Raw genomic sequence first — 27,294 nt, forward strand, 5'->3', positions numbered from 1 at the left:
GAATGCTGTTGGGTTGGGCTTTTGACACTATTTGACCCAAACTTTTTTAGAAAAATTACATAAATTAATACATTTTAAAATAAATAATTACTGATTTTAGTGATACTTTTTATATATTACTATTTATAGCATTGTGATAAATCTATGATATGTATTAAAAGTGAATTATGTATGCAATATATTTGAATTATAATTGTTTTTGAAATATATAATGTTTGTTTGGTAAAAAATTGTCACATTGTATTAAAATGTGTGATAAATGTATTATCCATCATTAAAATTTGTATTATATGTGAATAATAAATTGTTCTTTGTAATATATATTAAACTTGTATTATAAATGAATTAAAAAGTGGTCAAGTGAAAATAAATATTATTGCTATAAATGGTAAATATTTTTTTATTATAGTATATTTATGTAAGTTTCCTTTTTTTATGGGTCTATCTACGCATGACCATTAGTTAGCAACATTAGAGCCCTAAATATGAAATATTGATAAATTTATCAAATATGTAAATAAAAAGGTGTTGGCCAAAATGTAAAGGTAAATTTTATAGTGGTGGTTAGATCGATATTGTAGTACGAAGTGAAGTGTTAGTCATTCAAAAACTCTCATGCCTAGAAGATACATGTTGTGGAGATGGACGTGTGGTCATACTAAAAGTGATAAGATTAGAATTGAGGATATTTGAAATTGTAAGTGGCCTCTGTGTAGAAAATATGAGGGAAGTGAATTAAGATGGTTTGGACATGTAAAAAGGAGATGTGTAAATGCACTAGTTAGGAGGTGCGAGAGGTTGGTTATAAAAGTTCAAGGAGAGGCAAAGGTAGGTCGAACAAGTATCGGAGAGAGGTGATAAGATAAGATGTGACGCAACTTCAGGTTACCGAGGATATGACCTTACATAGTAGGATGTTGTAAACATGTAAGGGTGGTTCATGATGTTTGCCTTTGTATCAGTCGTAAACAATTCAAAATATTTTAATAATATATAAAATTTACCATTAAATATGAACTTGTTTGAGTCTTAAAATTTGAAAACTGACATGTAAATTAAGATAGAACGAAAATGGATAAAGCTTTCATGCTCCTAAAATTCAGCTCGTTCCCTGTAAAAAGCCGCAAAATGGCAATAAGTTCTTTCTTTATTTTCTTCATTTTTTATTTTTTTCCTTAAATTTGTTGCACTTGACCTTAAGATCTTTCGAAAACAATCTTTCTACTTCCAAGAGACAGCGATAAACTTTAAGTATATTTTACTTTCTCCATGCCTTGTGAAATTTCATTGAGTATGTTAATTGTTATTGTATTGGAACCTTATAACAAAGTAGTCTCTTATTCCGATGACAAAAATGACTTAAGCTTTGTTTTCCTCCTTGATAAAGATTTGAATCCTCTCGGACACTTGTAATAGTTTTTTATATTTATACTTTTATATCTCTAGGAACTCAGAAATTTCAAATTTTTAATTCCTCTCAACTTTTGATACTTATACTGAGGCTCAATTAACTTTGTATTAATATATTATTGAGCACATTTATAAAAACGCTCTTAACAAAAAAATATTTATTCTCAAGACTCAAACGATCTCTGATTATTTGTTATTATAACTATCACAAAAATTCCTTTCTTAACCCCAAGCTCTGATTCTCCACTACTATATATCTACTAGACTTGACCCTTCACATCCAATTATATATGTTGAATTATTGAGTGATACTTTTATCGATCTAAATTTAAATAATGTACCACCTCTGATTGCTTTGTTGCATCTCCTTGTGCAATGATCAATATTTTAATAGGTGAGATTTATTTTTTAAAAAAAATAAGATAAAGTGTAAAATTCTTAAATATGATTATAGAATAGTTTAGAAAGGTTTAATCATAGATAAAAATTTTAATGTTCTAACTTAAATATGTAAAAATAATAATGGATATAACCAAGTGGATCAAGACATCGAATTGTAAGATTAAAAAGTGGAGTAATTTGCAAGGGATTCCAAATTGATAAAAGTGATCTAAAGAGGAAAAATGAGTTAAGTAAATATGTCCTACATGTTATACTTTAGGGTTAATATTTCTTCAAAAAGCTCAAATGCCATGTGCTTTCATTTTTGTCATTTGGGCCCTTTGAGTTCTTTGCTCATGAATATTTTCTCGATTCGAAATTAATTTCTCTCAATTTTTTGTTTAAATTGAACTTGTTAGATAAAATTTGCCTAATGTAATTCACATTTTTTATGTGATTTGCATAGTATTAAACAGTAAGATTTTTTTTTTACCAATTATTACTACTTATATGTTAAATAGCTTTATCGATTAAGACTTAATAATAGAAAATTAATTACCATGTGTTTTCATATCCTTTTGTCAAAATAATTGATATTTTAAAACTTTATCGATCACTATTTAATATTATTCATATAAAACGTTCAACATTAAAAAAAAGTTAGACGAGATACATTGCTCAATTATCTTTTGACTCACTAACTTTCCAATTCAGATAATTAAGTTACTATAATTATGAATTTACAAGAAGCACAGTATCAACTAATTAAAACAAACTTTAATTAAATCTATATTTCTAATCAAGCCAAAAGCCAAAAATCCTTTTGTCTTTTGGTAGTAATTAAGTATCCACCAAGTTTTTTACTTTTTCTCCTCACTGCAATAGCCATACAACTAGCATTCTGAATACAATACTCCACCACCCCTCCACCACCACCGCCACCGCCACCACCAGCAGCCACCCGACCGCCATGGGCCCACATCATAATCAAACGCCACGTCATAGACCTTTTCTTCTGGCCTAAGACTAGAAGTGACGCGTCATGTTTTTTAGACTCTTCTATTATGATTGGACCTTTTTCTTTTCCTTCTGCTACTGCTACTTCCACTTGGACCTATCACGAAAAATTTAACTTATATATATTGACATGACAGTAAAAGAGTTATCGATATTATTAAAATAATTTATTTATTTCCTCATTTTTAAACAGAGTACTTATCTCATTACTAAGTATTTAAATCTGCAAATTGATAGATTACACACCTCAGGTCTTTTCAACTTGCAAATATTCTTCATGGAAGCAAGAAATTCGAAAATTCTTGGATTAATTTCCTTTTTAGAATCTTCATCTGAAAAAATAAGAAGAAGAAAGAAGCAAAAGTTAATATTAAACAACAAATTCAGTATGAAAACTTCCTTTATATACTTAAAAAAAAACATACATTGTATTATTAGCTAGCTCAACATACAAAACAAACAAGTTTAAGTAATATAAATAATTTATATATTATGTAAAAGAAAAATTATTTATCGTGGCAAATTATGTGCTAACGTATAAAGGTCACTTAATAGCGTGAAATATAAATCAAATTGAAAATATAATATGAGTGAAATAGAATTATAAGAGATAATGTTTAAACACACATATAAACTATGGATTTTTTTCGACTTTCGCATTTCAACAATCAATTATCAATTGTTCCTTTTTTCTACTTAACCAATCATATTATAACATCTATATCTTAAAACACATCTTAACTATCAGTTGTTCACTTCTCCAACATGAATTAAGCAAAAAAAACAAAAAATTCAGAATTATTTTTGACCATTTAAATCGAATAAAAAACAAGTAAATAAAGAAGGCAAAAAGACTAAACTAACCTTGTTTAGAAGAAGGTTTAGTAACATAAAGAAGAACAAGTAAATCATGGCTTTGAACAGTATGAGTTAATGCCCATTGCAATGCATTTTTGGCTTCAAGGCTTGAATCTACTACAATCATTATTTGCCGGCCAATTATCGGTGTCGATTTTGCCACGTCATCACCACCGGAAACTTTTTCCTCCGGCGCCGACGCCGGAATCATGGTTTCTTCAATAATATTATTTTTGGTTTGTATAGGTGGTGAACGAATTTGAACATGAGGCCTAATTCTATTTAGACAAAAATTTGGCATTCTTGTTCTCCCCATGTTTAATTTTTTTTTCTTTTTTTAATGATTTATGTGATGAAAAATAGTTCAAAGTTGATATATTTATATAAGAAGAAAGAAAAAAAAAAAAAGAATGTGACAATAATCATGTGGTGGTTGGAAGAAGAAATGATAGTGAAAAGAATTCATCATTTCACTTTTCTTTTCTATAGCTTATTTTATAAAAAGAATGTTGTAAATAACAGAGATAAAATTTACGTATGCTTTATCGTGAGTATGATATTATTATTATAGATGAGTTTAAGTTTTAGATAAAAATAGTGATGAGAGAATATATAATTAGGTCTCTCAACAATAATGTTATATTTTCTAAGATTAGTGAGTAATTTGTTATGACATATTAAATTATAGTGATTGTAAAATAAAAAAAAATAAAAATTAGATTATCGGTGTAAATCTCTCTATATAAAAGGTATTGTTACACTTAAATTGACATAATCTGATACGTTCAAAATTATAACACTAAAAAAAAAAAATCTACATTTTAAAAATTTGATATTTAATTAAACTAAGACACATAAAATAAATCGCTACATTAATTAAAGTGGAGTTTCTTCATTAAGTATTTTTTGTTGCAATGACTAACCCCAACTTCTAGTATGATGAGACATTGGGCCATGACAACTTTTTCTTTTTTAATCTTATGCTATGTATCTTTTATTATATTTTTTTCTATTCTTTATTGATTTAATCATTTTTTTCACCTTTTATAACCTTTAATTTGTTCCTTTGTGGGACTATTTAGAACGTGAGTGTCATGAAGATGTAGGGCCTTTTTCATCCTTAATTAGGATTAATAATTATTATTAGTGTAACAACTTCTAATACTTTATTATTGGTAACTTTAATTTACCTTGCATCATTCATGGATTAATTAGTTAGGATGCTTTATAAAGCCAAGTTAATTTTTGCCTTTACTTAGGACCATCATAGAATAACAAAAGTATTTTCGATTTTTCTTTTAACATTTTAATAAAATTATACACAGATTTGAGTTATATATATATATATTAATAGTATAATTAAAAGCACGCTGAAGTATATTTTGAGTCTACAAGTTACTTGTGCCCTCTTAAAAAAATTATAATCTCCTCTGTTAAAGGATTTGAGCTACTTCCCCCAAAATAAAACGGAGAATATGCTTATATAATAGTAGTGTTGTAAATTACAAAACTTTAACAAACTCAATAGCTGCTTCGAATTATATCACGATTAATTTGTTCGAAAATGAAGAAATGAAAAAGAGTATTTTCTATATCTCAATATATAAAATTTGAAACAATATCTCTAAATTTATAGACAACGAAAAAGCAAGATGAAGGGTGTAATTGCATTCTTATTCAATTGATATCTTTATAACTTCCATTTAACATATAGTTTGAGTATCGATTTAAAGGAGTCTAGTAACTGTGAATGTTACGTTTAATACTAGAAATCTTGAATTCGCTCGCTCTACGATAGCACATTTTTTATCGGCAAGATTAATTAGTTTTATACGTTTAAAAACTAATTAAATTAAGTATAATTATACAATCTCTGACAAGTTAACTTCATGGAGCCAATTGAGACTAATCAGTATGTTTTAACGGATATATACTGAATTCCCATAAAATAATTATTGAAATTTAAAGCAAAGTGTATAATATATGATCATTTCTTTCTAGCGCATGATTTGTTTTAATTATAAATAATTTCCACAACCTTCGTATCTAATTCATATTTGAGTTTAATTAATTTATATTTATGAATTTCAAAATTTGTTTTTGTGCACCGCAGGGGATTGAAGGGACATTCTTAACAAGATCTTTTCATTTCTTCAAATTCGAGTGCGGTATTTTTTATTATATAGGATAAAAATAATCTCAATCTTCCCATTGCAATCCATAGTTATTGAGTTTAAATAATATATACATAGTATAATTTTTCGACTAAAGACGTTTGATTAACTACCTTAAACTATATATGGCTACATTATTGCTTACATGTATATATATTCTTTAAGGATCCTCCCCTCTTCGTTCGGGGTTTGAATTTGGTTAAAGAGCTATTGAATGCGTTGTTTCACCAGCTTTGGAATAATCTAATAGTGTAAAAATTATTTACCGTCATTCTGCGTAAAAAATTAAGATACTATTTTAATTTTACAAATAATTGGAAAGTCTATCTGGCTGATGTGAAAACTGAGGTGTGGTTGTGTTATATAAGGGGAAACAAAAGAACAAAATATCCTTTACTTAGATTTTAAGTTACTGTACCCATTGTCCTACATGTATATATTTGTATTCATTTTATTATAATATATAGTATTTTAGAAAATTATATGATTTATGAAATAGCATCATGGCTTTAGTTCGAATGTCTTTATATATCACGAGCAAGATATTACACCATATCCTAAAAATGATATGTTAACCGTTAAAAAAACGTGGAAATTAATTTGATTTATTTGTATTTGTCACGATCTAAGTTCATGATATTATTCATCCGCTTTAATCTAACATGATCTCACATGAGTGCTTCAAAAGATAAATGTAAGGATATCTTATCGAGTTCTAATATAAAAACTTGTGTGATTTGTCTTAACGTCGTAACATATATTTTTTAATCAAAAGATTTTTAAAAGTTCATTTTTTTGATCGAGTGTCACAACATTTATAATAGAAGCTTGTATTTTTGGGAAGATTGTTGTACCTGTCGTGTTTTAGGATATCCATGTTAAAATTTCAAAGATATTATAAAAAAAGTTATTATATTGTCAACGTATATAACTTAAATACGTTCGCCAAACCTTACGCTTGCCATTTTAAAAGGGCTAGAAACAAACAAAATTGAAGGCCCAGGCTCAGGCCCAAAACTTCCCCTTCTTGTTAGCCTACGTTATTGGGCCATTTTTGTTGTGGGCTGCAGTTTAGCCCAATGAGATTGTCTCGTCCAGCCCATTATGGTTTTAATTGAATTCTAGATAGTGTTATCGGACAAGTTACATTTGATCCGTCAATAAAAAATAATTACATTTCTTGATCAAATATAAACAAGTATAATCCATAAACTTGTTTTTAAACTGTGTCATATATATATATATATATATATCTATATCCTTAGTCTCTGAATGAAACACGAATAAACATTTAAATTTATATAATATTAAATAAGTAAATATACACATTTATACTACGTAAGACTCATTTCATAATTCCATTTATAAGATGCAACCCAAACTTTTAGTTAAAATTAAATAAAAATATCTCATCATACTATTCGACCATACAAAAATTAAATTATTGATAATGGAGCCATTGTTGCTTCTTTTGTTTTGTCATTTTTCAAATGAAAATGTCAATTTAAACCCCATACCAAAATCACAAAAGTCAACATCTTTAGTTTTTAATGTCTTTCCCCACTAAAATAAAGGAAGATTCTTCACCATTAATTTCATACACCAACTATGAGAACCTATCAACATGGTATAGGTTGTTCACATAGTTTAACTGTTTCATTCTTAATTAAAAGTATTAAATTTAAAATTTTATTATAAAGAAAATTATGTTGAAGCATTATCATCGAATAAGCCATATAATAAACGATCTAAATTTAATCAAAGCTCTAATATGAACTGCAAATCACATACTGAATATCGCATTAAAAAAATAAAATAAAAAACTATGAAAACCTTCTTTTTAAAAAAAACCTTTTCGCTATATTCTTTTATTTAAACTAATTTAATCCAACTTGACTTTCTTTCATCATATAGTGTTCCTATGGATAAGATTAGTCTCTTACATCAGCTAAACATATATTTACTAAATAATTATTTGAATAAATTTCTCAATTATCAATTTAACTCTATATTATTCTCTAAATATATACCTGTTAATGATAATTTACGCACATTTTCTTTTTAAAAGAAAGTTGAGGTATCATATAAATAAGTAAATAAACTTATAATTTAATTAATTTTTTATCACATAAATTGACAATTGTCACTTTTGATTTAATCATGTCACGTAAATTAAGACAGATAAAATATAGGATAAAAGAGATATATCTTCTGTTAATTCTTTTGTAAAACCCTATAAACCCCACAATTTTCCTTATATATATTATAAAGAGTCCAGCTTTTTTTCTTCCTTTTATATCAAACTTGTCTTATAATTCTCTCAATTCTCAAAACTCTTCACTTTTTCTCAATAATTTTTTGCTCCAAAACCCTTATTTTCTGGTATCGGCGCTTCTATTTCTCTATAATTTTGTTTCTTTTTGCTGTACATAATTTATTGGGTTTTCTTTTTAAATCTATGTGTTTGTTTTTTGTGATCAATGAGTAATTGCATGTTATGGTTATGGTGTTTTTTGGTATTTGTATAGTTTTCATGTTTTGTTTGAGTGGAAATTGAGTTTGTTTTGGTGTTGATTTAAATTTTCACTAATTGATTGTATTATCTGTTGAATGAAACTATCTATTTAGGGTAAAAAGATGGTATCTTTTTACTCGCTATGTTTCAATCTGTTAGTTGGTTTTGATATGATATGACGCGGAGTTTAACAAAGTAAAAAATATTTTTTTTGAATATCATTGTTCTTATTAGAATGATATGCACAGATGTCTTTTAATTTTGTGGTCGAAATTGAGTTCAGGGTAAAAAGATTCGCTCTGTTTCAATTTGTTTGTCTGGTTGATATTGAAAAAAAAGTAAAGAATGTTTTTGAACCTTGTCTTTCTTAAAAATGTCTTTTAATTTGAAACGGACTAAAAAGGGAAGTAAGACGAACAAATTGAAACGGAGGGAGTATTATTTTTGATCTTCTTTTTTGGTTGTGATTAGTTATTCAGTTTCTACATAGTCATTATTGATTTTTTGGCCTGACATGTTTATTTCCAGTTTTGTGTTTACTTGTGTTTGCATATTTATAGCTGTAAAGGGAAATCTGGATGCTGGATTGAGAAGGGGATTGCTAATGAAAGGTTGAAGATTTATATAACAAATAGAGGTAACATCATGGGTTCAGTTTGTTCCTGTTTCACTGTTCGGGATGTTGATGTTGGAGGGAATGCTGCCTCGAATGATCAGAATCATACTTTATGCAAGTGTTTCAGTTGCTGCTTTCAGAACTTAATTAATAAGGTGCCTGTCGAAAGTGATTATCTTTCCGCCATGAACTTCAGTGTATTTTGTTCTTATAATGTTTGGATGGTGCACCGAACCATTTAATGTTTCACATTGTTTATATCAAATACCCCTGCCACCTAGCTAATTCCGCCTTATCAATATCCGATGAATGATGGCTAGGTTCTTAAAGTTGTACGTTGTTTGTATTAAATTCCCCCCTGCTACATAGCTAATTCCGGTTTATCAGTTTTTGATGAATGATGGCTGGATTCTTGAAGTCGTGTTGAATTGATGTAGTTATCACATGTTTGTATCGAATCTCCCCTGCCACCTAGCTTATACTGACTTATCAGTTTTTTGATGAATAAATGATCATGTTGAACTGGCGTTGTTAGTCAAGCCGTTAGACTACCAAACTCAACTAACCATAACAAGAATGAATATTTAAGTAGCATGGCAGGTGAAGATGCTTCCAAGGAAACATTTCAACTATCTTAAAGAACTAGGGAGCTAACCTACCTTCCTCTTATGCAAGGAATGATGTAATTTTTTAGAATTCCAAAACTGAAAAGATTTGAAATTCTACTAGTGTTTGTAGTAGGGTAGGTTGGCACATGACATCACACCCTTGGGGTGCAGCCAATCCTTGGAGGCTGCTAAGTCGAGATGCTTTGTACTGATGTGAAGGATTTGCAGCATCTTCTGTCCTTGCTCAATTTACCATATACTGTTTAATATGGATACCGGTTTAGCTTTTAAGAAACTAATACACTTCAAGATTAGTTACTATATGGTTGGCACTTGATTAAACTTTACAAGCTCGTAAAACAGCAAATTCATAGAAAACAATAAACTATTTGCCTGGGAAAAAAATGATAGAATGTGAGATGCTACTGTGACCACTCGTACTTGAACAAGTCTTACACATGGAAAAACTCTGTTGTAGTTCTTTGCAAATGATTCATTTTTGCGTTGGCTTTGTGTAGGACACAGATTAGGGTAGAAGGTTAGTAAGTAGAAGTGTGTTGTCTTGTTATCTGTCCATACTAGAAGTTGTAGTATTGCTCTTGTGTTTTCTTGTCCTTTGAATTTTGATATTATTTGTAGTTTACTTCGACTATCATATTATTTTGTTTTAGTTACTGTCCTGTTACTCTCTGCTGTTTCTTTTTTTTACTATGTGCTATTTCTTTTACTACTTCTTTTGATGGCTATGGACTATTTTTCGCTTGAGCCGAGAGTCTATTGGAAACCACCTATTTCGTATGTTGTTGTTGTAAGATGCTAACTATTTACAAAATGCTGACTGTTACTTATCATGATACTGACTTTTTAGTATTACTTGTCATCAGTGTGGAACCATATTTGGTCAAGCACAAGGAACTGCTGGGACTTCAGTTAATCAAGGCCCGCCATCTTCGACTGCTCCAAATGCTATAAACAGTTCATGTAATACAATCAGGTCTCAGGATAGACGTTTACCAAATAGTGGTGCTCCTCCAAGACGGCTTCAAATACAAGAAGATGTTGCATTTAGACGACAGGAAAAAGGAATAAGTCATTCACGAGTTGAACCTGAACCAGATGTAGATGCTGATATTGAGACAACTCAAAAGCTTCTAAAAGCAGGCAATCTGCTTAAGTCAGACTCTGCTCATCAAGGCCCGTCATCTTCGACTGCTGGAGTTACCATCAACAGTTCACATAATACAATCATGTCTCGTGATAGAGGTTTACCAAATACCGCTGCTCCAAGACAGCCACAAATCCAACAAGATGTTGCATTTAAACAACAGGACAAAAGAACAAGTCATTCACGAGTTGAGCCTGAACCTGCTGATGTTGAAATAATAGTAGGAGCAGACACACTGCTTAAATCAAACTGTGATGGAGGATCTAAAGAATGTCGTCCAGAGATGATGGTGACTGCAGTTCAACATGACGTTTGCTCATCAGAAGATGAGGATGTATGTCCCACATGCCTCGAAGGTAGCTAACATTATCTTACAATTTTGTGATTGTAAAGAGCTATTTCAGCCCCAATAGATTGACGAAAGAGGCTGCTCTAAGGCTCTAAGCTAATATTTCAGCTACAAGGTTGGATGATTCTCTTGATCTGAGTAATAAGTAAAGTGACATTATTTTTTTTTTGCAGAGTATACACCAGAGAATCCCAAGATATTAACGAAATGTTCTCATCATTATCACCTCAGCTGTATTTATGAGTGGCAAGAGAGAAGTGAAACATGTCCAGTTTGTGGAAAGGCAAGATTTTCTTATTTCTTCTATTTTTCAAAAGTCTTTAACTTTGTGCCCAGTTCACTACCACCAAATTGGGACAGATGTAATGCATGCGAGTTGTCAGTATTATAACGTACATATGTTTAAGATAAAGTCTTTGTTATCTGAAAGTCACAGCAGTGTAGGTAAGTCAATGAACACTTGCTCATTCAGACGTCTGAGTTGTATTTGAGCCGGATAATGTACGTGTTAAAGTGGATCTTACATTGGTGATACGTATAAGCTTATATCTGCAGACTGCAATCCGATATCTCTACTCTGCACGTCTTGATTCCTCACAACAATTTTGTGAGACACTTCGATAGAATTAGAGTTCAGGGGCACATAAAAGAAGACTCGAAGTAGACACATTTCCTATATCAAAAAGTTTTACCTTAACTACACATTGACGACTTCCATTATATGATTGCCAGAATTATCCTCGGGAAAGAAATGTGCCAAGATGGCAATTAATGCTTAGACTTGATGTATTTTTGTGTTTTCTATTGTAGAATGCTGTCCAGTGAAGTATTTTTAGCTTCATTTTTAACACTTTGATTTCCTCTCGCAGTTGATGGAATTCGAGGAGACAAATTGATGGTCAGAGTTGAAGAGAAGGAGCTTAGATGAAATGAAAAACAGATGTAGATGTGAAGATTTCCTGCATACTCTTAGTAAGGTGTACATAATTTTTTACCACACTTTGGTACCCTGACATCTACAAAGGATGGATCGATGAGTAACATGATATACAGTCTAGAGAATTTTTGGTTCTCGTTGAACTCTTTTCTTTTCGATACTTAACTTTTGCTGCCATGGGCTACTTTGTGGGTGTTTTATTGAAAACTCGTGAGACCACCAACTACTTGTGCAGTTGTACTAAACGGGAGAAGAGTCCACCCCGTTTGTTCATGAGGTTTAGGCCCGTGAGTGAGATCTCTGCTCATTGCAGGCATGTCCGCGGTTCTTCACCACCTGGATAGTCCCAAACTCTTGTGTCTCTACCCTTGATCAGATAAAGCTGAAATTTAGATTATTCAAGTTATCAGTATATGCTGTCTTTTTTGCACTGTGGCCTTTACAACTTGAAGATTAATGGCATAAAGCTAAAGTTTATTGCTATCTTGTTTGCGTTCGTGTTTTTTCGAGATAATAACACTATTAGTTGAATGATCATGAGAAATCATTCCTCTAAAGCTACTAGTCTTTTAAACAGATCCCCTTTTTTGGTTTCCTACATGGCGTTCGGAGTCCACATTAGAATAATAGGTTCCATTTTGGGATAACGCTCCCAACAAGATTTTCATTATATTTAGATTTCGAATTCGAAACCTTTTATTGAGGGTGAACAATTTCATCCGCGCAGAACAACATGAAACCCATGTTGGTAAACTGATAAAAGGTCCCTATTGTATTAACAAAGACATGTGAAGCTCATTCTACAACTATAAACTCAAAGAATAATACAAAAAAAATATTACCCTGATAATTATTCATATAATATCAAATTGTCAAAAAAAAAAACAAATTATATGAAGTACTGAAAAAGCCATTTTAAATGAGACCACAAAATTACTAATAGTAAACCATAATTGTATTGACGACACGTCAACAACAATTCTAATACAAAGAGAATGGACTTGATTCCATTTACAATTAAGTTTTAACATACTTAAAACATTAATACATAGAAATTCATAATAATAAGGTTCTATACATGCATATCAATATAAAGACACTCAATATATATAATTAAGAATTTCTCAAGCATAGATTAATTAACATCATATATAATTTCCTCTCGCATAGAGTTTTTATCGCTAATCGCTTATACTCATTTGTCTGTCCTGATAGTGAGCTCCTTTCAACGTTTCAAGCGATTAGCAAAGAGTGAAATTATTCATAGATGTTTATTCATGTTGTAAAGTGGATATAATGAATCAAGATTTAGGTCAAGCTCATTATTCCTCCTTGCTTCTGCTACTTCATCTTGGTAATTACCTCTAAATCAAAATCAATTAATTAGAAATTAATTAAACAATCAAACAAGTAATTAATGCTTAACAAACTAAAAACCATGAGTCACCTATCCCTTTGAGACTTAGTGACGTTTGATCATGAAAATTTTTCACCTTCTAAAAAATATTTGGTCATAAATTCTAAAAATTATATTTTTCACTTTAAAAATTATTTTTTTTCTATTTTCACAATGAAATATGGTTAAATACATACTTAGTTTCTCGGTTATCAAAAAGATTGCTTTATAATCACATGGAAGTAAATATATATAACTTTCAAGAATAAGACAAATAATGAACTCCCTTCGTTGGAAAAATTATACGCTACATGTACAAGGCTGATATTTTTTTTTATATATGTATATATAGTTATAATATTGAATACGCTAAATAAAAATTCTGGACTGAGTTTGTTTATTTAGTTATAGAGGAAGAAAATTACCCCATATTTAGGCATTGATGTGGTTGTAAGAGGAAAGATGTTGAAGTAGAAACTTGATTAGTTTGCTGGTGCCATTCACCTTGCTGTTCTACTATCTTATCCTTCTCCTTAATCTGTTTAGAACAAATTAAACATATAATAACTAGTTAATATGATTCATTAAATTCTATTTTAAATAAGAATAACGGAATTTGCGTCATATGTAATATTTTACGTGTATTATATCATATAGAATATATGAGTAATCTACTTGTTCAATTTTTTCTACATTTTAAGTGTCTACTTATTCACATGACCTAAAGTTGGTATTCATCACATATACCAGCTAAAACCAAATTAAATGACGTATTTATGTAATGCATGTAGAATAAAATAACATGAGAAAAAACTCACCTTCTTGGTTAGCATGTTATTCTCCTCTAGGATAGCTCTTTCCTGTGAAAACATTGCACTCAAAAGGAATCAACCAAAGCTTTCGATTTATGTAACAGTGTTTGAACGAATAAGAAATTTAAGAAATAAAGAAAGATTTTTTAAATGGTCTAAAACAAGACAAAAACATCGATCTCTATTTTATAAATCATTTCGTCAAAGATGAAACAAGAAGTTTAAATTTAAATTGTTTCTGATCAAGAAGTCTTGACCTTTTACTTGAACAAACTAAAAAACGTAATATTTCGTGAGGATATAAACTATATACGTAAATCTCATCAATACCTTCTAAGATAAAAGACCATTTTCATTAGATCAAACTAAAAAAAATAATATAAAACATATAAAATAATACCTTTTTCTGCAGTTCAGAGATTGATTCATGCATGAGTTGGTTCTGCAACACAAACATTTTATATGTAACATAAAATTCAAAAAATTGCAAGAAAGAAAGCAAATGGTAATCCACTCAAAAAAGTTATGGTCTATCAAGCTAACGACATTGTTCAAATTATTCAAAAATGTTATCACATTCATATCAAATTTTAAAAAGTATATTATTTTTAAAGGATTCAGTATGCACCCACCGATATTTTTAAAGAATCCAAGCTAATACATTGCTATGATCTAGTCACAAAGTAGCCAACAAATTTATCAATTTTGTAAGTTTTAAGCATGACACATATAATGTCCATACTATTAATCAAAGACCCTTAGATGCTTCTGATAGCATAAAAACATAATAATAACTACGCTTCAGTGTCAAACAAATTACCTTTCTCGATCGAATTAGCTTAAGAGCAGAATCAAGCTGTTGTTCCAAGTTTTGCAAGTCCTTCAAGCTCATTGAATCAAGATCTTCTCCCATATAATGCCTAAAAAAATAATTTTAAAAAATAATCTATTTAAGGGTGTGTTTGGTATAAAGAATAACATTTTCTTGAAAAATGAGTAATCAAAATTTAAACCTATAGACTTTAAATTCTGAATCCACCGACCAAACGTATGGAAAAAAACTAAAATAACTTTTCAAGAAAAATAAATTCCTCTATAACAAACATACCCTAAATCAACAAAGCATATTATTGGATGAAATTAAGAAATAATATATTTTACTTGTGGTTCCTTTGAAGGAGATCAATCCTAGCCTTGAGTTTAGTATATTCCAAGCTCCAGTTTTCCTGCACCTATTAATTAAATTATACAAATACCAATAAATCATCTATAAGATTAAAAGAAAGGCATTAATCCTAAAAAAACCAATATAACATATTCAATATAATTATATAAATAAGTTCGACGGAGATATAAATCTTATTCAAATTTTGTGAAGGTATATAAATAGAGACTGTTATCGGTAAACGATAGAACTCAGTTTAAGAAGCATTTTTTTTTGTGGTAGTTTTTCATTTGGTGTTCGGAGCCTATATTAGAGCTCCGATTAAATTTCGATTGCGTTATGCATGCCTATTTTGGGAGTGATGCTCCCAATAGGTTTTTTCCCATACCAGAGCTCCAACCTGAGACTTTTGATTAAGGTGAAACAGTTTCACGATTGCATCACAACTCATATCGATAAGTAAAACATTTCAAAACCAAGTTACGCTTGAAAAGAAAATACAAATATCAAAAAGTAAAAAAAAAAGAAAGGATAAGAAGCAACATAAAATAATATAATAGCCGAAGCAAATAAAATAATACCATAAATACAATATGAAACATCACATCATTTTACATATCGTATCAGATAACATATCTTCTTTTCAAAATTAATCAAACCCCTATTTTCAAAGCTTACCGTAAAATATCATTCGAACAACACTAACCATACGTATATAACTTAAACTCAAAAAATATTTATTAAAAAAACTTTTATAATTAGATACATACCGGTGATTCAGAATTATTTGCAAGCAAACGTCTCTCTGCATATGAGTATCTTTCATATCGTTCAAGAATTTGTTCCATACTGTTTCAAAAAAAAAAAATCATCAATAATATTCTTTTTTCCTATTTAAAAGTTTCAACTAAAATAAAAAATAACTCATAACATATTATGAAAGTTCACATATAATAAATTTACTTCTTATCCGATCAATCAAACGTTAAATAAAATACCCTTAATCTTTAATCGATAATGTATTCAACATATAGTAAATCATAACATTAACAATATGAGTACCATTTTCTATTAAATACAACAAACTAAGCGATACTGATTCATTATCCTACTAAGTATCATTTTTATATATTCAAAAAAAGCGTTTTAAATTATTATTCGTTATCTCACGCAACAAATAATATATGTACATTGCCGGTTAGTGAATCTACAAAAGTCAATGAGGATTATGAAATCAGTAGATGCTTCTTGGAAAATGTATTTTTAGAGTACAACAAACAAATAATCTTTGAGTGTACTTTTTCTTCTATTTTTATTAATTTTTTTATTTTATAAGAATCTAGGGTATATGTTCATCTAGTTTAGATTTACGTGGCATAAGTTAATAGCTGTACAAAATTAGAAGAAAAATATATGAAGATTCTTGAAATGTATAATTTATTATTATTATAATAATAATAATAGTTATATAATAATAATAACATTTTTAAATATGTCATGTAATTGGTGTATGGATATGATTTATGTGATTTTTCCCCCCATAAAAGTGGTATTTTGAAGTTTGAAAAATGATATATAGAAATTGAAATTGTGTTGAAAATAAATTCTACACAGTTTCAAGTTAAGATTTAAATTTTCTTGTGACAGAACACTAATTTACTAAATTTTCAAATAAAGTGAAAAAATTTACTTTTAAGAGAAGTGAATAATATTTTAATTAAATTATTTTGGTGTTATGATTTTGTTGGAAGTTGAAATATTTAAGGCTGCTAGAGAAGAAGTCCTAGGTGCAGAATTTCCAGTTTGTCATTTCCTATGTATAAACAAAGAAAAAAAATAATTAAAACAAAAAAATGAACTAATTAATTCAGAAATAAATGATTACTGAACCTTAAAATATTCTTACAGTAATATTTAATTGAGTTCTTTATGAATCATTAATTCTTAAAAAATTGAAGAGGAAAAAGAACTCCTTAAAATTAAAGAACTATGTTAAAGATAAGAAATTAATAAACAATAATAAAGCAAGAAGAAACTCAAGAAATTCTTCAAAAAATAAATATCAAATATATTTCATATATAATTAGTTTAGAGGTTATTACAAATGTTATTTTAGTTATATCAAGTATTTTACAAAAGGAAACACAAGATATTTGTAGGATTATTTTCTTCATTTCACAAAAAAAAAAAGAGTAATAAATAATATATTGTTCCTACTAAAAGAAATAAATTAGTACAACAAAATGAAGAAGTGATCTTGAAAGTCTAAGTCAAGCAATCATAGTTAAACAAAAATATCAAATAATTTTTTTTTTAAAAAAAAAGTCAAGAAACAAAGAAACTCAAGATAATTCTTCAATAATTAGTTTTTTTAACTAGTACAAAATATTGACTTAATTAGATCATTCTTTTCATATATATAGAGACACACAAATATATTTAAAGAATTATTTTTTCCATAGTAGGAAAACAATTTTTAAAAAAATGAAGATGGATTCTTGAAATCAAATTTAAGGTAATTTTAAATTTTTTTTAAAAATGAAACAAGAAAGTCAAGAAAACTTACTATAAAAAAATAAAAAAAAAAACTTACTAAGAAAAGAAAATCATTTTTCTACCATAATTAACTATTACAAATATTATTTCAATTATATCATCCTTTTTCATATAATTAAAGAGACACACACTTATTTTGCAGGATTATTTTCTTCATAGTAGAAACTCTTTTTAATAAATTAAAGATGGCATTTTCTTTCATTATTCCTACTAAATTACATAAAAATATCAAGGAAATTAATTATTTTTTTTTTTTTAAAAAAAAACAAGACCTCTTTCTAAGAAAAGTAGATCAAAATTTTCTTCCACAATTAACTATATATTACAAACATTATCTTGTTCATACAAAAGGAATTCTTTTTTTTTCTATTATATATAACATAAGAACAATTAAAAGATAAATTCAAAATAAATAAATTTACATAATTAAAAAAAAAAAAAACTTACCATGAATCAGAAGAATACTCAAAGATTTTTCCCTTTTGAGAGAAAACAATTAAAGCAACTTCAGCATCACATAAAACTGAAATTTCATGAGCTTTTTTCACTAATCCACCTCTTCTCTTTGAAAATGTTACTTGTCTATTTATTTTATTCTCTATTTTTCTTAATTCAACTTTTCCTCTTCCCATCTTCAAAAAAGTTTTTTTTTTTTTTATAAAAAAAAATTATTAAACTTAGCTCCTTTTCTACATAGAGAGAAAAAAATATGACCTAATTATGGAAACCCTGATATTATATTTCCTCTTACAACAAACCCTAGTTACTATTTCACAACAATGAAAAAGAAAAAATAAAGCAATAGATCCCATCTTATTTAAAAAGGGAAATAGTACAACCCACTTTTTTTTTTTTGTATTTATATTTTTGATTTTGTTTCTCTCTATTTCATTCGTTTTAATTTATGTGGGGTTAGTGCGATGTATTTATTTCAAAAATAATAATGTGGGTGAAATAGTGATCTTTCTATTAAATTAGATATTTTATGTATACATTTTTTGTCGAATTAATATAATATTTTCTCATTAAACTTACATGTTCCAAAAGGATCGAATGATGTACTTGGTTGAATTGCGAAGTAATTTTTTTTAGAGAAACAACGATCAATTCTCACTTAATTTTTTTTTTATATTCACGTTCTAAAAATCCTAAATCTAAGAAAAAAATGGGAGTAATTTGGAACTTAAATCTAAGACAAGTCTTAATTATGTCTTGTTTAGCTAATTAAACTATCAAAATAAAAATATTTTTTATTTAAAATAGTATCCAAAAAAGAATTACTTTTGGAGAGTCAATTTTTGAATACCTTGTTAATTTGATAAATATTTGTATTTATATTATAACAATAATTTATACTTGAACAAAGTTTTGAAAATACTTTCCATTTTGCCCTACTATACGTACTACTCAAAATATTAAAACCCATTTTTTTCTTAAAAGTTTGGCCAAAACACTTCAATTTCCTTTAAAAGTTGGCCATACTAACTACATTTAATTTGTACAAATCAAAATTATTTTATAACTCATATCATTGGCGGAACTTGACGTGAGTTGTCTAAAATAAACAAAGTTTAATAAAAGTGTATAAATTAAAATTACTGTTAACTTTAGAAAAATACCAATGAGTTTGACCTTTTTTACAAGTTGAACAATACAAACTTTAATCAATATTATTAAAATATATTTTCATTTTATTGATATAAGAAATTACTACAATTTATAATACTTTTCCTATAATTTCAAATTTTTAAATTTTCTGAAATATTAAACCAATCTAATCTAATTCAATTTAATCAAATTAATTCATATAAAGCAAAATTAAATAGGAAAATATTCCATATCAAAGTGAGTAGTTTCTCTATTCTATTTTTATATTTCAAATAGGAAAAATTCACTTTTCTATAATTAAGAATAATTCAATTTTAATTCTTTCCCTTTTAACTCTTATGAAATAATTTATAATCACACAACTATTCAAGTATTATTTTACACCATAAATTTCAAATCTTTTCATTTTTTCTTCTTAAATATTATACTAAATCAAATAATATCATATAAAATAAAACATAAAAAAATATATATTTTGAGAAATTAAAAAGAAAATAATGTCAATAATTTGTTTCTTTTTTTTTTCTCTTAAATAGAGTACATGAATAGGATAGAATAGGTGTGGAAAAAGGTGTAAATAATAAATAAACAATTTAACAAGTACTATGAAAAATGGTATTATAATTATTTAAAATGAAAACCAGATGGTATTTAAGAATGTGTTGTCGAGTTTTGATTGGTTGAAAGGACAACATAGTATGGTACTCATTTTTGTATGGTGGATATATAATGTCTATCACAGATTTTTAAGATAATGTCCTGTGCCTTATGCTATTCTGTCTTTTCAAACACATTGTTGATGGCTAATTATCTTTTTTTTTAAAAATATTTATGTTGGTGAATATTAAATATTATTCACTTTAATTAAAAAAAAATTAAAATTTGTTTTGATTTTATATATATATATATATATATATATATATATATATATATATATATATATATATATATATATATATATATATGATCTTATTAAGAAAATTACTCTCTCCGTTCAATATTATTTGTCATAGTTTCTGTTTTTAAAGTCAAACTATAAAAATTTTGACTGACATTTTAAGATGTATTTTTTCATCGTATTAATATAAAAAAGTTGTAATTTATAGTACTTTTCTTATAGTTTTAGAACATCTAATTTTTTTGTTTAAAATATCGAATTAATGTGATCTAATTTACTTTTGAAAATTAATCAAATTGACTTTCGATAAGCACAACACGGCAAATATTTCTGAACGGAGGGAGAATAAGTTAAACGTACTTCTTCAAAATTTTGTTTATATTGCGTATTTTTTTTTTCATTTGGGTGAATCTGAATATCTAATTTAGTATGATATCATAATTAAATTCGATACGATAAAAACCTTCTAAAAGGTTTTGAACAATCGCGGATTCGATGAAAATATCTTTGATATATGAATGTGCATGTATTAAACAAAACAATAGAATTTTAGAAGAAAAAAAATTAAACTCAAACGTGAAAAATAGATGAATATATCAACCTCCAATTTTTTCAAAGTTTTTTTTTATTTTCTCCAATGGATTCATGTGGCCTCAACTTGAACACACATAAAAAGGAAAATAGTAAATAGTAATTCAAAAATATAGTGTTATCAATATTGCCATACTCTTCTTGACAATAAATATATCACAATATTATATATAATCCAAAGTGTTTGCTAGCTAAAACATTCAAACAATATAAGTTCTTTAAAGTATGATATATATAATTCTCCATCTAACTTATTTTTTTAATAAAAATAAATAACTTGTATAACTAAGAGGATTTTTTCTCTCCATATACTCCAAATTCAAAGCATCCATCCAGGTACAACTCCAGTAGCATCATGTGTTGATGGTGCTGCATTTTCGGGTTGTACATTATCGTATCCGTAACTAAATCAACAAATATATATAACCGTGTCTCAGTCTCAAACAAGTAGACTAATAAAGTCATAAGTGATTTCAGAGCACGTAATAATTGCTTCTTAATTCAAAATATATGCATGTTTATAATAAGATATTTTTTAAAAATGTGTGTACATAATATACTACACGTTTGATTGATTAGATATTGAATTTGTGTGTATTATGTTGATATGATTTACTAGAGTCGAGGTCAATTATAAACAACTTTTCTATCTTCACGAATTAACTAAAGATAATGCTGATACATATACCACTCTTTTCAGGCCCTACTTGTGAGGTTACACTGATACGTTAATATTGTTGTTGTGTATTGATTGTGCCTTATATGTATAAATTTATTAAAAAAAAAAATTCATGAAAAGCTAGAAATTTTCAATATTACCTTATAGGCAATGTATTATTGCAATTTACATGTTGAAAAAATCCCTCATGATGAGAAGGCTGTTCATGTCTATATTGTACACTTTGCTCACCACAATGCCATGATGTTTGAAAGGTAACACCAAGTTCTTCCAACTAAAATTATCAAAATTCCATAGAAAAGTTATTGTTAAAAAAAAATATGATCGATTACTGAACTTTATTTATGATAACAATTCAATATAGTCAGTTCAATTATTGTAACGTAAGTAAACAAAAATAATTTTGTGACTTTACAACTATATATGATAATGAAGTTACCTTAGTGAGACAAGAAATTATAATTTGACTTTACTGTTATAGTAGATAAAGTCGAGTGATCGATCTCAAAGTAATTTGTAAATCAAAATTAAGCCAAAACTATAGTCTAAGTTATTATTGTTACCTTTATTCTCAAAGATTTGTTCATTTCAGTAAGAGATTGTTCCTGTACAAGAAGTAAAAAAAACATATTATATTTCCAATATAATTTGAGAAAATTAAAATAACTAAATGTCATCTTAATTAATTTCTATATATAATGTACCTTTTGTTGAAGTTCAGCAAGTTGATCAAGAATGTGTTGTGTCTGAAAACAAGTTTTTTAAAAAAAGTAGTTCATCAATTAAGACCTTATTAGATACTCTCTCTGTCTCAAATTATTTCTTCGTAATTTTAAAAAATAATTATCTTAAATTATTTGTCATTATTTGTAAAATAAAAGTAGTACCTTTGTTGACCTAATTTGCCTCAATGATGAATCCAATTGACGTTCAAGCTGTTCCAAGTCTTTTGTGCCCAATTGTCCCAAATCCTCACCTAGCAAATGCCTAAAAATATGAAAAAGTTATTTCAAAATAAATTATAAAGAATGAATAGTCTGGATCTGTTATCGTGTGATCAGGAGGTCACACATTCAAGTCGTTGAAATAGTAACTCTAGGCAACAACAAATCTTATGTGGTCCAATCCATGTGAAATAGCGACAACTTAATGCATTCGGAGTTGAAAATTACATCTAATAATCTTGGTCTAAATAAGTAATTTTTTTTCTCACCTTTGAGACTGTTGTAACATTTCCACTCTTGTTTTAAGCTTCAAATACTCTTGGTAGTTGTTCTGTTTTTTACAACAAGAAAATCAATTTCATCAAAATTAGCCATCAATATTATTAGCTTTAATGGTAGAGTTAATTAAAAGAAAAATACATAAATTGTCGTAATTTCGTGAGTTTCATATATCAGCTATCTATTTTTCTATTTATATATGCTTAAATTATTACATTTTCACAAGTTTCATATTTCTAACTTTCACTTAGTTTATATTTAAAAACACATCAATATTGAGTTGGCCTACACACATATGTCGAATAAGAATAAATATTTTACCAACTCAGCATTGAGGTGTGTTTAATACAAATTAAGTGATAGTTTAGACAGATAAAGAAAACAATGAATAGTTAAGGTTTATATGATAACTCACAAAAAGTGATAATTTAAATGTGCTCTTATCCATTAACTCTTAATTTTACTAACTAATTTAGGTTTAAAAAATTGAACTATTTGATGTTTTCTAAGAAAACCTTTTGAGTAATTTGCATGCTTGAATATTGAGGAAGAAATACAAATAAAACCTGTGAATCTGATGAAGTTTGGGTTCCTTCAAGTGTACCATAATTGTATCTGTGGTATCTCTCCAATGTCTTGGACATACTAGAAACACAAGTAATAGAATAATTAAACGTTAAATTTGATATCAGCTGACAACTATACGTTTTAATATAATTTGATATCAGCTGACAACTATACGTTTTAATATAATTTGAAAGTGCAGATGTAAACATTTTAACCTGATCTCAATTTGACAACTAAGTATTCCAACTCGTTTTTACTGTATCTCCTAGACACCTGATGCTTATGTGACACAAAAATTTTCAAAGTTGTCTAGATGATCATTTTGTAAAACGAAGTGCTCAACTGATATAAAAAAAACAAATTAAAATGTAAAGAAGAGTATTCACGAAAAAAATATGTGAGCTTCCGATGGAAATAAAAATGTTTTGATTATATTTTCGTTGAAAATAACTTTTAATGGCGTGTCGTTGGAACTTCCCCGGAAATCCACACATTTTAGTATTCCTTATTACTAGTACTAGTATTTTCATCTTTATGAAATGATTTATAGCGAAATAAATATTTATTGACTTGTTTTACTGTAAAAGTTTTTGAAAAAAATAAACGAAAGGAAATTAACTATGGAAAGTAAAAAAAAAAAAAAAGGAAAAGTAATAACAAAGGGCAGGTAAAATTCAGAAAAAGAACTTTTAATCTACTTTAATTACTCCCTCGAGCCCACAAATTTAACTTCCTTTTTTTTTTCATTAATTGATGTTTAATTTTCCTAATTTTCCTATATTTTTATGATGATTTTATTTCTCTAAAATTGTATTTCTATCGTTGCAAATTAGTTGTCTAAGTTTTTTCTAAAAATAACTTATATTTAAAAGCTAAATATAAGCTCATAAATTATGCATGGTGTTGTCTAATAATCATTTACTTCCTAAATTCACATGTCTAACACAAAGGATCTCATAATCATTTCCTTGAATCAAAAGACTTGAATTTAATCTCTGAAAACAAAAAAAAAATTATAACGATATTGAAAGTGCTTTTCTTTTACGTGATACAATTTAAATTAAACGATACTCTAAAAATCAAAACGGAGCACCGGATGGAAAATCAAGAAATTTGTATTACTTTTTTATAATGATAATAATAGTGTAGGAGACTACAAGATACCATGACAAAATATTGTATAAGTATAAATTTGGAACAATTTATTTCTTATGCATGATAAAGTGTACTACTACTAGTTGATTTGATCCCTATTACTTTTGTGAAAGTTTGAAAAAGATAATATTAGTTATTTTTTCCTTTTTTATTTATCTTTGGTCATGGTAATTATAATTCACCATTTTCATATAAGATAAATAATTTTGAGATATTCATATAAATTTAATCCTGATTTTTTTTAGAATATTCCACATAAATTATCACCTCAAAATTCGAATTTGAAAATTTTTGTTATGAATGAATAAATTTATCTATTTCATCACGATTATTATCGTTAAAAAGTAAACTAAAGAAGTGATTTATTTCAATACTAGTGATGATGATCAAATCTAGATATATTCTATTTGCTTATAATGTAGTATGAAGAATTTATTCAGCTTTATATGAAAAATTGTCACGCTTGTCTTTATTATATGTCTGTACTTTAAGAAAAATAAAGTTTCATAAAATGGAGAAATATGAAGGTGCACATCAAATCAACACCAAAGTTAAAGACTCCCCTCAACTAACATATATATTATTCCTTATAAAAATTATAACAATTATTTCTTTTATCTTTAAATATATAAATTCATCAAGATTCTTCATTTGTAATGGTATAATTAATTTGAAATAATCTACTTTAAAAACCTAGATCATATGTTTGTTCCAATAAAATATTTTCTTTGTTGACAAAAATTTCAACATATGATAAAGTCAAAGTATATGGAAAACTTAGTCCAAAATCATTTTTTTTTCTCCTACCATAAATATGATAAGCAACATCCTTCAATCAAAAGTCTAAATATAGAAAAATAGTACTACTTACCTCTCTAATCTTTGAAAAAAATTGAGTTTTGATCATATATACGATAAGAAACAATCCTCGATACACAGATTAAAAATATAAATATAATATTAGTGACGATTCAAATTTTTAAATATTTTTTATTTTTCATAAAATAGCATCCATCTTAGATCAAACCTTTTTAGCAGACAGTAGAACAAATACGATTGTTATACCCTTCGATCGATATAATATCTCTAATTTTCAAGAAATCAAAATTCTTTTAAAGATCATATCTTCTTTATTACCAGAGTATAATCTTTAAAAAATGAAAATCATTTTTCATAAAATAACATCAATTAAAGATCAACATATGCGATCACAGATACCCCTCTATCGATATTACATTTCTACTCTTCAAGAAATCAAGATCTTTTTCATAATATAGTATATTCAAAGATCAAACCTTCTTAGCATACGATATACCATATATATACAAAAGACATAATACCCCTCAAACGATATGACATTTCTAATCTTTAAGAAATCAAGATCTTTTTAATTCTTAATACATCATTAATCAAAGATCAAATTTTCTTTAACAAACAATAAAACATATAAAAAAACAAAATAGTACCCCTTAAGCGATATGACATTTCTAATCTTCAAGAAATCAAGCTCTTTTTCTTTATATAGCAATAATCAAAGATCAAACCTTCTTAGCAAAGAGTAAAACATATAAAAAAAAATATAGTACCCCTCAAACGATATGACGTTTCTAATTTTCAAAATAAAAATCTTTTTCATAAAATAACATTAAAATAAAAATCAAACCTTTTCATCAGACAGTGAAATATCAAACCTTTGTACCAGATAGTGAATATATATATATATATATACAAAAACAAATAGTACCTCAAACAATATGACATCTCTAATCTTCAAAATTATGTCAATAAAAATACATACATACCTTGAATTGCTGCAAAATTCATAAAGCTTGCCACGACTAGAGAAAATAATAAGAGCAATTTCAGCATCACAAAGTATAGAAAGTTCATAAGCTTTCTTTAGGAGTCCATTTCTTCTCTTTGCAAAGGTAACTTGTCTATTTATTTTGTTCTCAATTCTCTTCAATTCTACTTTCCCTCTACCCATATTGTATGAAGAAAAAAAAATGTAAAATAATATTATTTTTTTTCTAAATTTGTTTTTCCTTAAAAGACTATATGTTATAAGACAATATAATGTAATTATATATATGTATATATATGGTTTTGGTTGTTTTCTCTTCTACTTTACATCTTCTTATTCTTAGGGTAAGGGTAATAGATTTAATGTCTTTAAAATCTAATGGTTCCCTAGTCAAGAAGAAAAGAGAATAAAGACTTTTTTGTTTTACTATATATCATGAGGTATTTCAGAATTTATTATTTCGATTAATCTAGATTAGTGTCGTGGAGGGCCCATTTAAAAGAAAGTTGCGGTGTTCAAATTAGATTATTTTTTTCATTTATCGAGGCTTGAATTAGACATTTATGTTTGCTTCGATAATATATTATATTTTGCTATAGTTTTTATTATTTAATATTATCATAACTTTTTTATTATTGTATTATTTTGTCTTAAGTACTTACTTTTAAAATGTTTTACTTGAGCCGAGACTAATCTATTCGTATTTGAAAACCATTTTCACGAGAAGTAAGATCTACATGCATTCCATGCTTCTTCAAATCTATGTTACCTGGAGGGCATAATACATAAACATGACTCTTAACTTGACGT

General features: G+C 27.4%; 5 protein-coding genes across 7 annotated transcripts; 1 reads left to right on the forward strand and 4 right to left on the reverse strand.

The window, feature by feature from the left end:
- Positions 1–2,387: 2,387 nt before the first annotated feature.
- LOC101261709 (uncharacterized) lies at positions 2,388–4,138 on the reverse strand. The gene is made up of 3 exons (XM_004238980.5): positions 3,673–4,138; positions 3,055–3,140; positions 2,388–2,905 (listed from the first exon to the last, which is right to left on the reverse strand). Exons 1-3 carry the CDS (start codon positions 3,980–3,982, stop codon positions 2,591–2,593), a joined length of 711 nt encoding a protein of 236 aa, XP_004239028.1. The 5' UTR covers positions 3,983–4,138; the 3' UTR covers positions 2,388–2,590.
- Positions 4,139–8,053: 3,915 nt separating this feature from the next.
- Positions 8,054–12,513, forward strand: LOC101262010 (E3 ubiquitin-protein ligase At3g02290). Of its 2 annotated transcripts, none has more exons than XM_004238981.4 (5): positions 8,054–8,222; positions 8,916–9,126; positions 10,464–11,100; positions 11,267–11,376; positions 11,963–12,513. In XM_004238981.4, the coding sequence occupies exons 2-5, from the start codon at positions 9,001–9,003 to the stop codon at positions 11,987–11,989; spliced, it is 900 nt and encodes a 299-aa protein (XP_004239029.1). In that variant the 5' UTR covers positions 8,054–8,222; positions 8,916–9,000; the 3' UTR covers positions 11,990–12,513. The 2 variants fall into 2 exon arrangements, with proteins under 2 accessions (XP_004239029.1, XP_025886850.1); XM_026031065.2 differs by having other exon boundaries at positions 8,085–8,222; positions 8,884–9,126.
- Positions 12,514–12,969: 456 nt separating this feature from the next.
- MADS-MC (MADS-box transcription factor MADS-MC) lies at positions 12,970–18,597 on the reverse strand. Its single transcript, NM_001247736.2, has 8 exons — positions 18,407–18,597; positions 16,174–16,252; positions 15,400–15,470; positions 15,059–15,158; positions 14,639–14,680; positions 14,245–14,286; positions 13,852–13,964; positions 12,970–13,394 (listed from the first exon to the last, which is right to left on the reverse strand). Exons 1-8 carry the CDS (start codon positions 18,589–18,591, stop codon positions 13,292–13,294), a joined length of 735 nt encoding a protein of 244 aa, NP_001234665.1. The 5' UTR covers positions 18,592–18,597; the 3' UTR covers positions 12,970–13,291.
- On the reverse strand, positions 13,015–26,871 carry MADS-RIN-MADS-MC (MADS-box transcription factor MADS-rin). Its single transcript, NM_001247047.2, is given in 14 exon segments — positions 13,015–13,394; positions 13,852–13,964; positions 14,245–14,286; positions 14,639–14,680; positions 15,059–15,158; positions 15,400–15,470; positions 16,174–16,252; positions 21,876–22,009; positions 22,299–22,340; positions 22,440–22,481; positions 22,623–22,722; positions 22,949–23,010; positions 23,525–23,603; positions 26,483–26,871. Coding segments are annotated over 14 exon segments (1,194 nt in total). The 5' UTR covers positions 26,668–26,871; the 3' UTR covers positions 13,015–13,291.
- RIN (MADS-box transcription factor RIN) lies at positions 21,160–26,684 on the reverse strand. 2 transcript variants are annotated; one of them, NM_001315495.1, is made up of 8 exons: positions 26,483–26,684; positions 23,525–23,603; positions 22,949–23,010; positions 22,623–22,722; positions 22,440–22,481; positions 22,299–22,340; positions 21,876–22,009; positions 21,160–21,425 (listed from the first exon to the last, which is right to left on the reverse strand). In NM_001315495.1, the coding sequence occupies exons 1-8, from the start codon at positions 26,665–26,667 to the stop codon at positions 21,410–21,412; spliced, it is 660 nt and encodes a 219-aa protein (NP_001302424.1). In that variant the 5' UTR covers positions 26,668–26,684; the 3' UTR covers positions 21,160–21,409. The 2 variants fall into 2 exon arrangements, with proteins under 2 accessions (NP_001302424.1, NP_001234670.1); NM_001247741.2 differs by having other exon boundaries at positions 21,160–21,460.
- Positions 26,872–27,294: the final 423 nt, after the last annotated feature.

Source organism: Solanum lycopersicum, chromosome 5 (assembly GCF_036512215.1).
Source record: "Solanum lycopersicum chromosome 5, SLM_r2.1".
NCBI lineage: Eukaryota > Viridiplantae > Streptophyta > Magnoliopsida > Solanales > Solanaceae > Solanum > Solanum lycopersicum.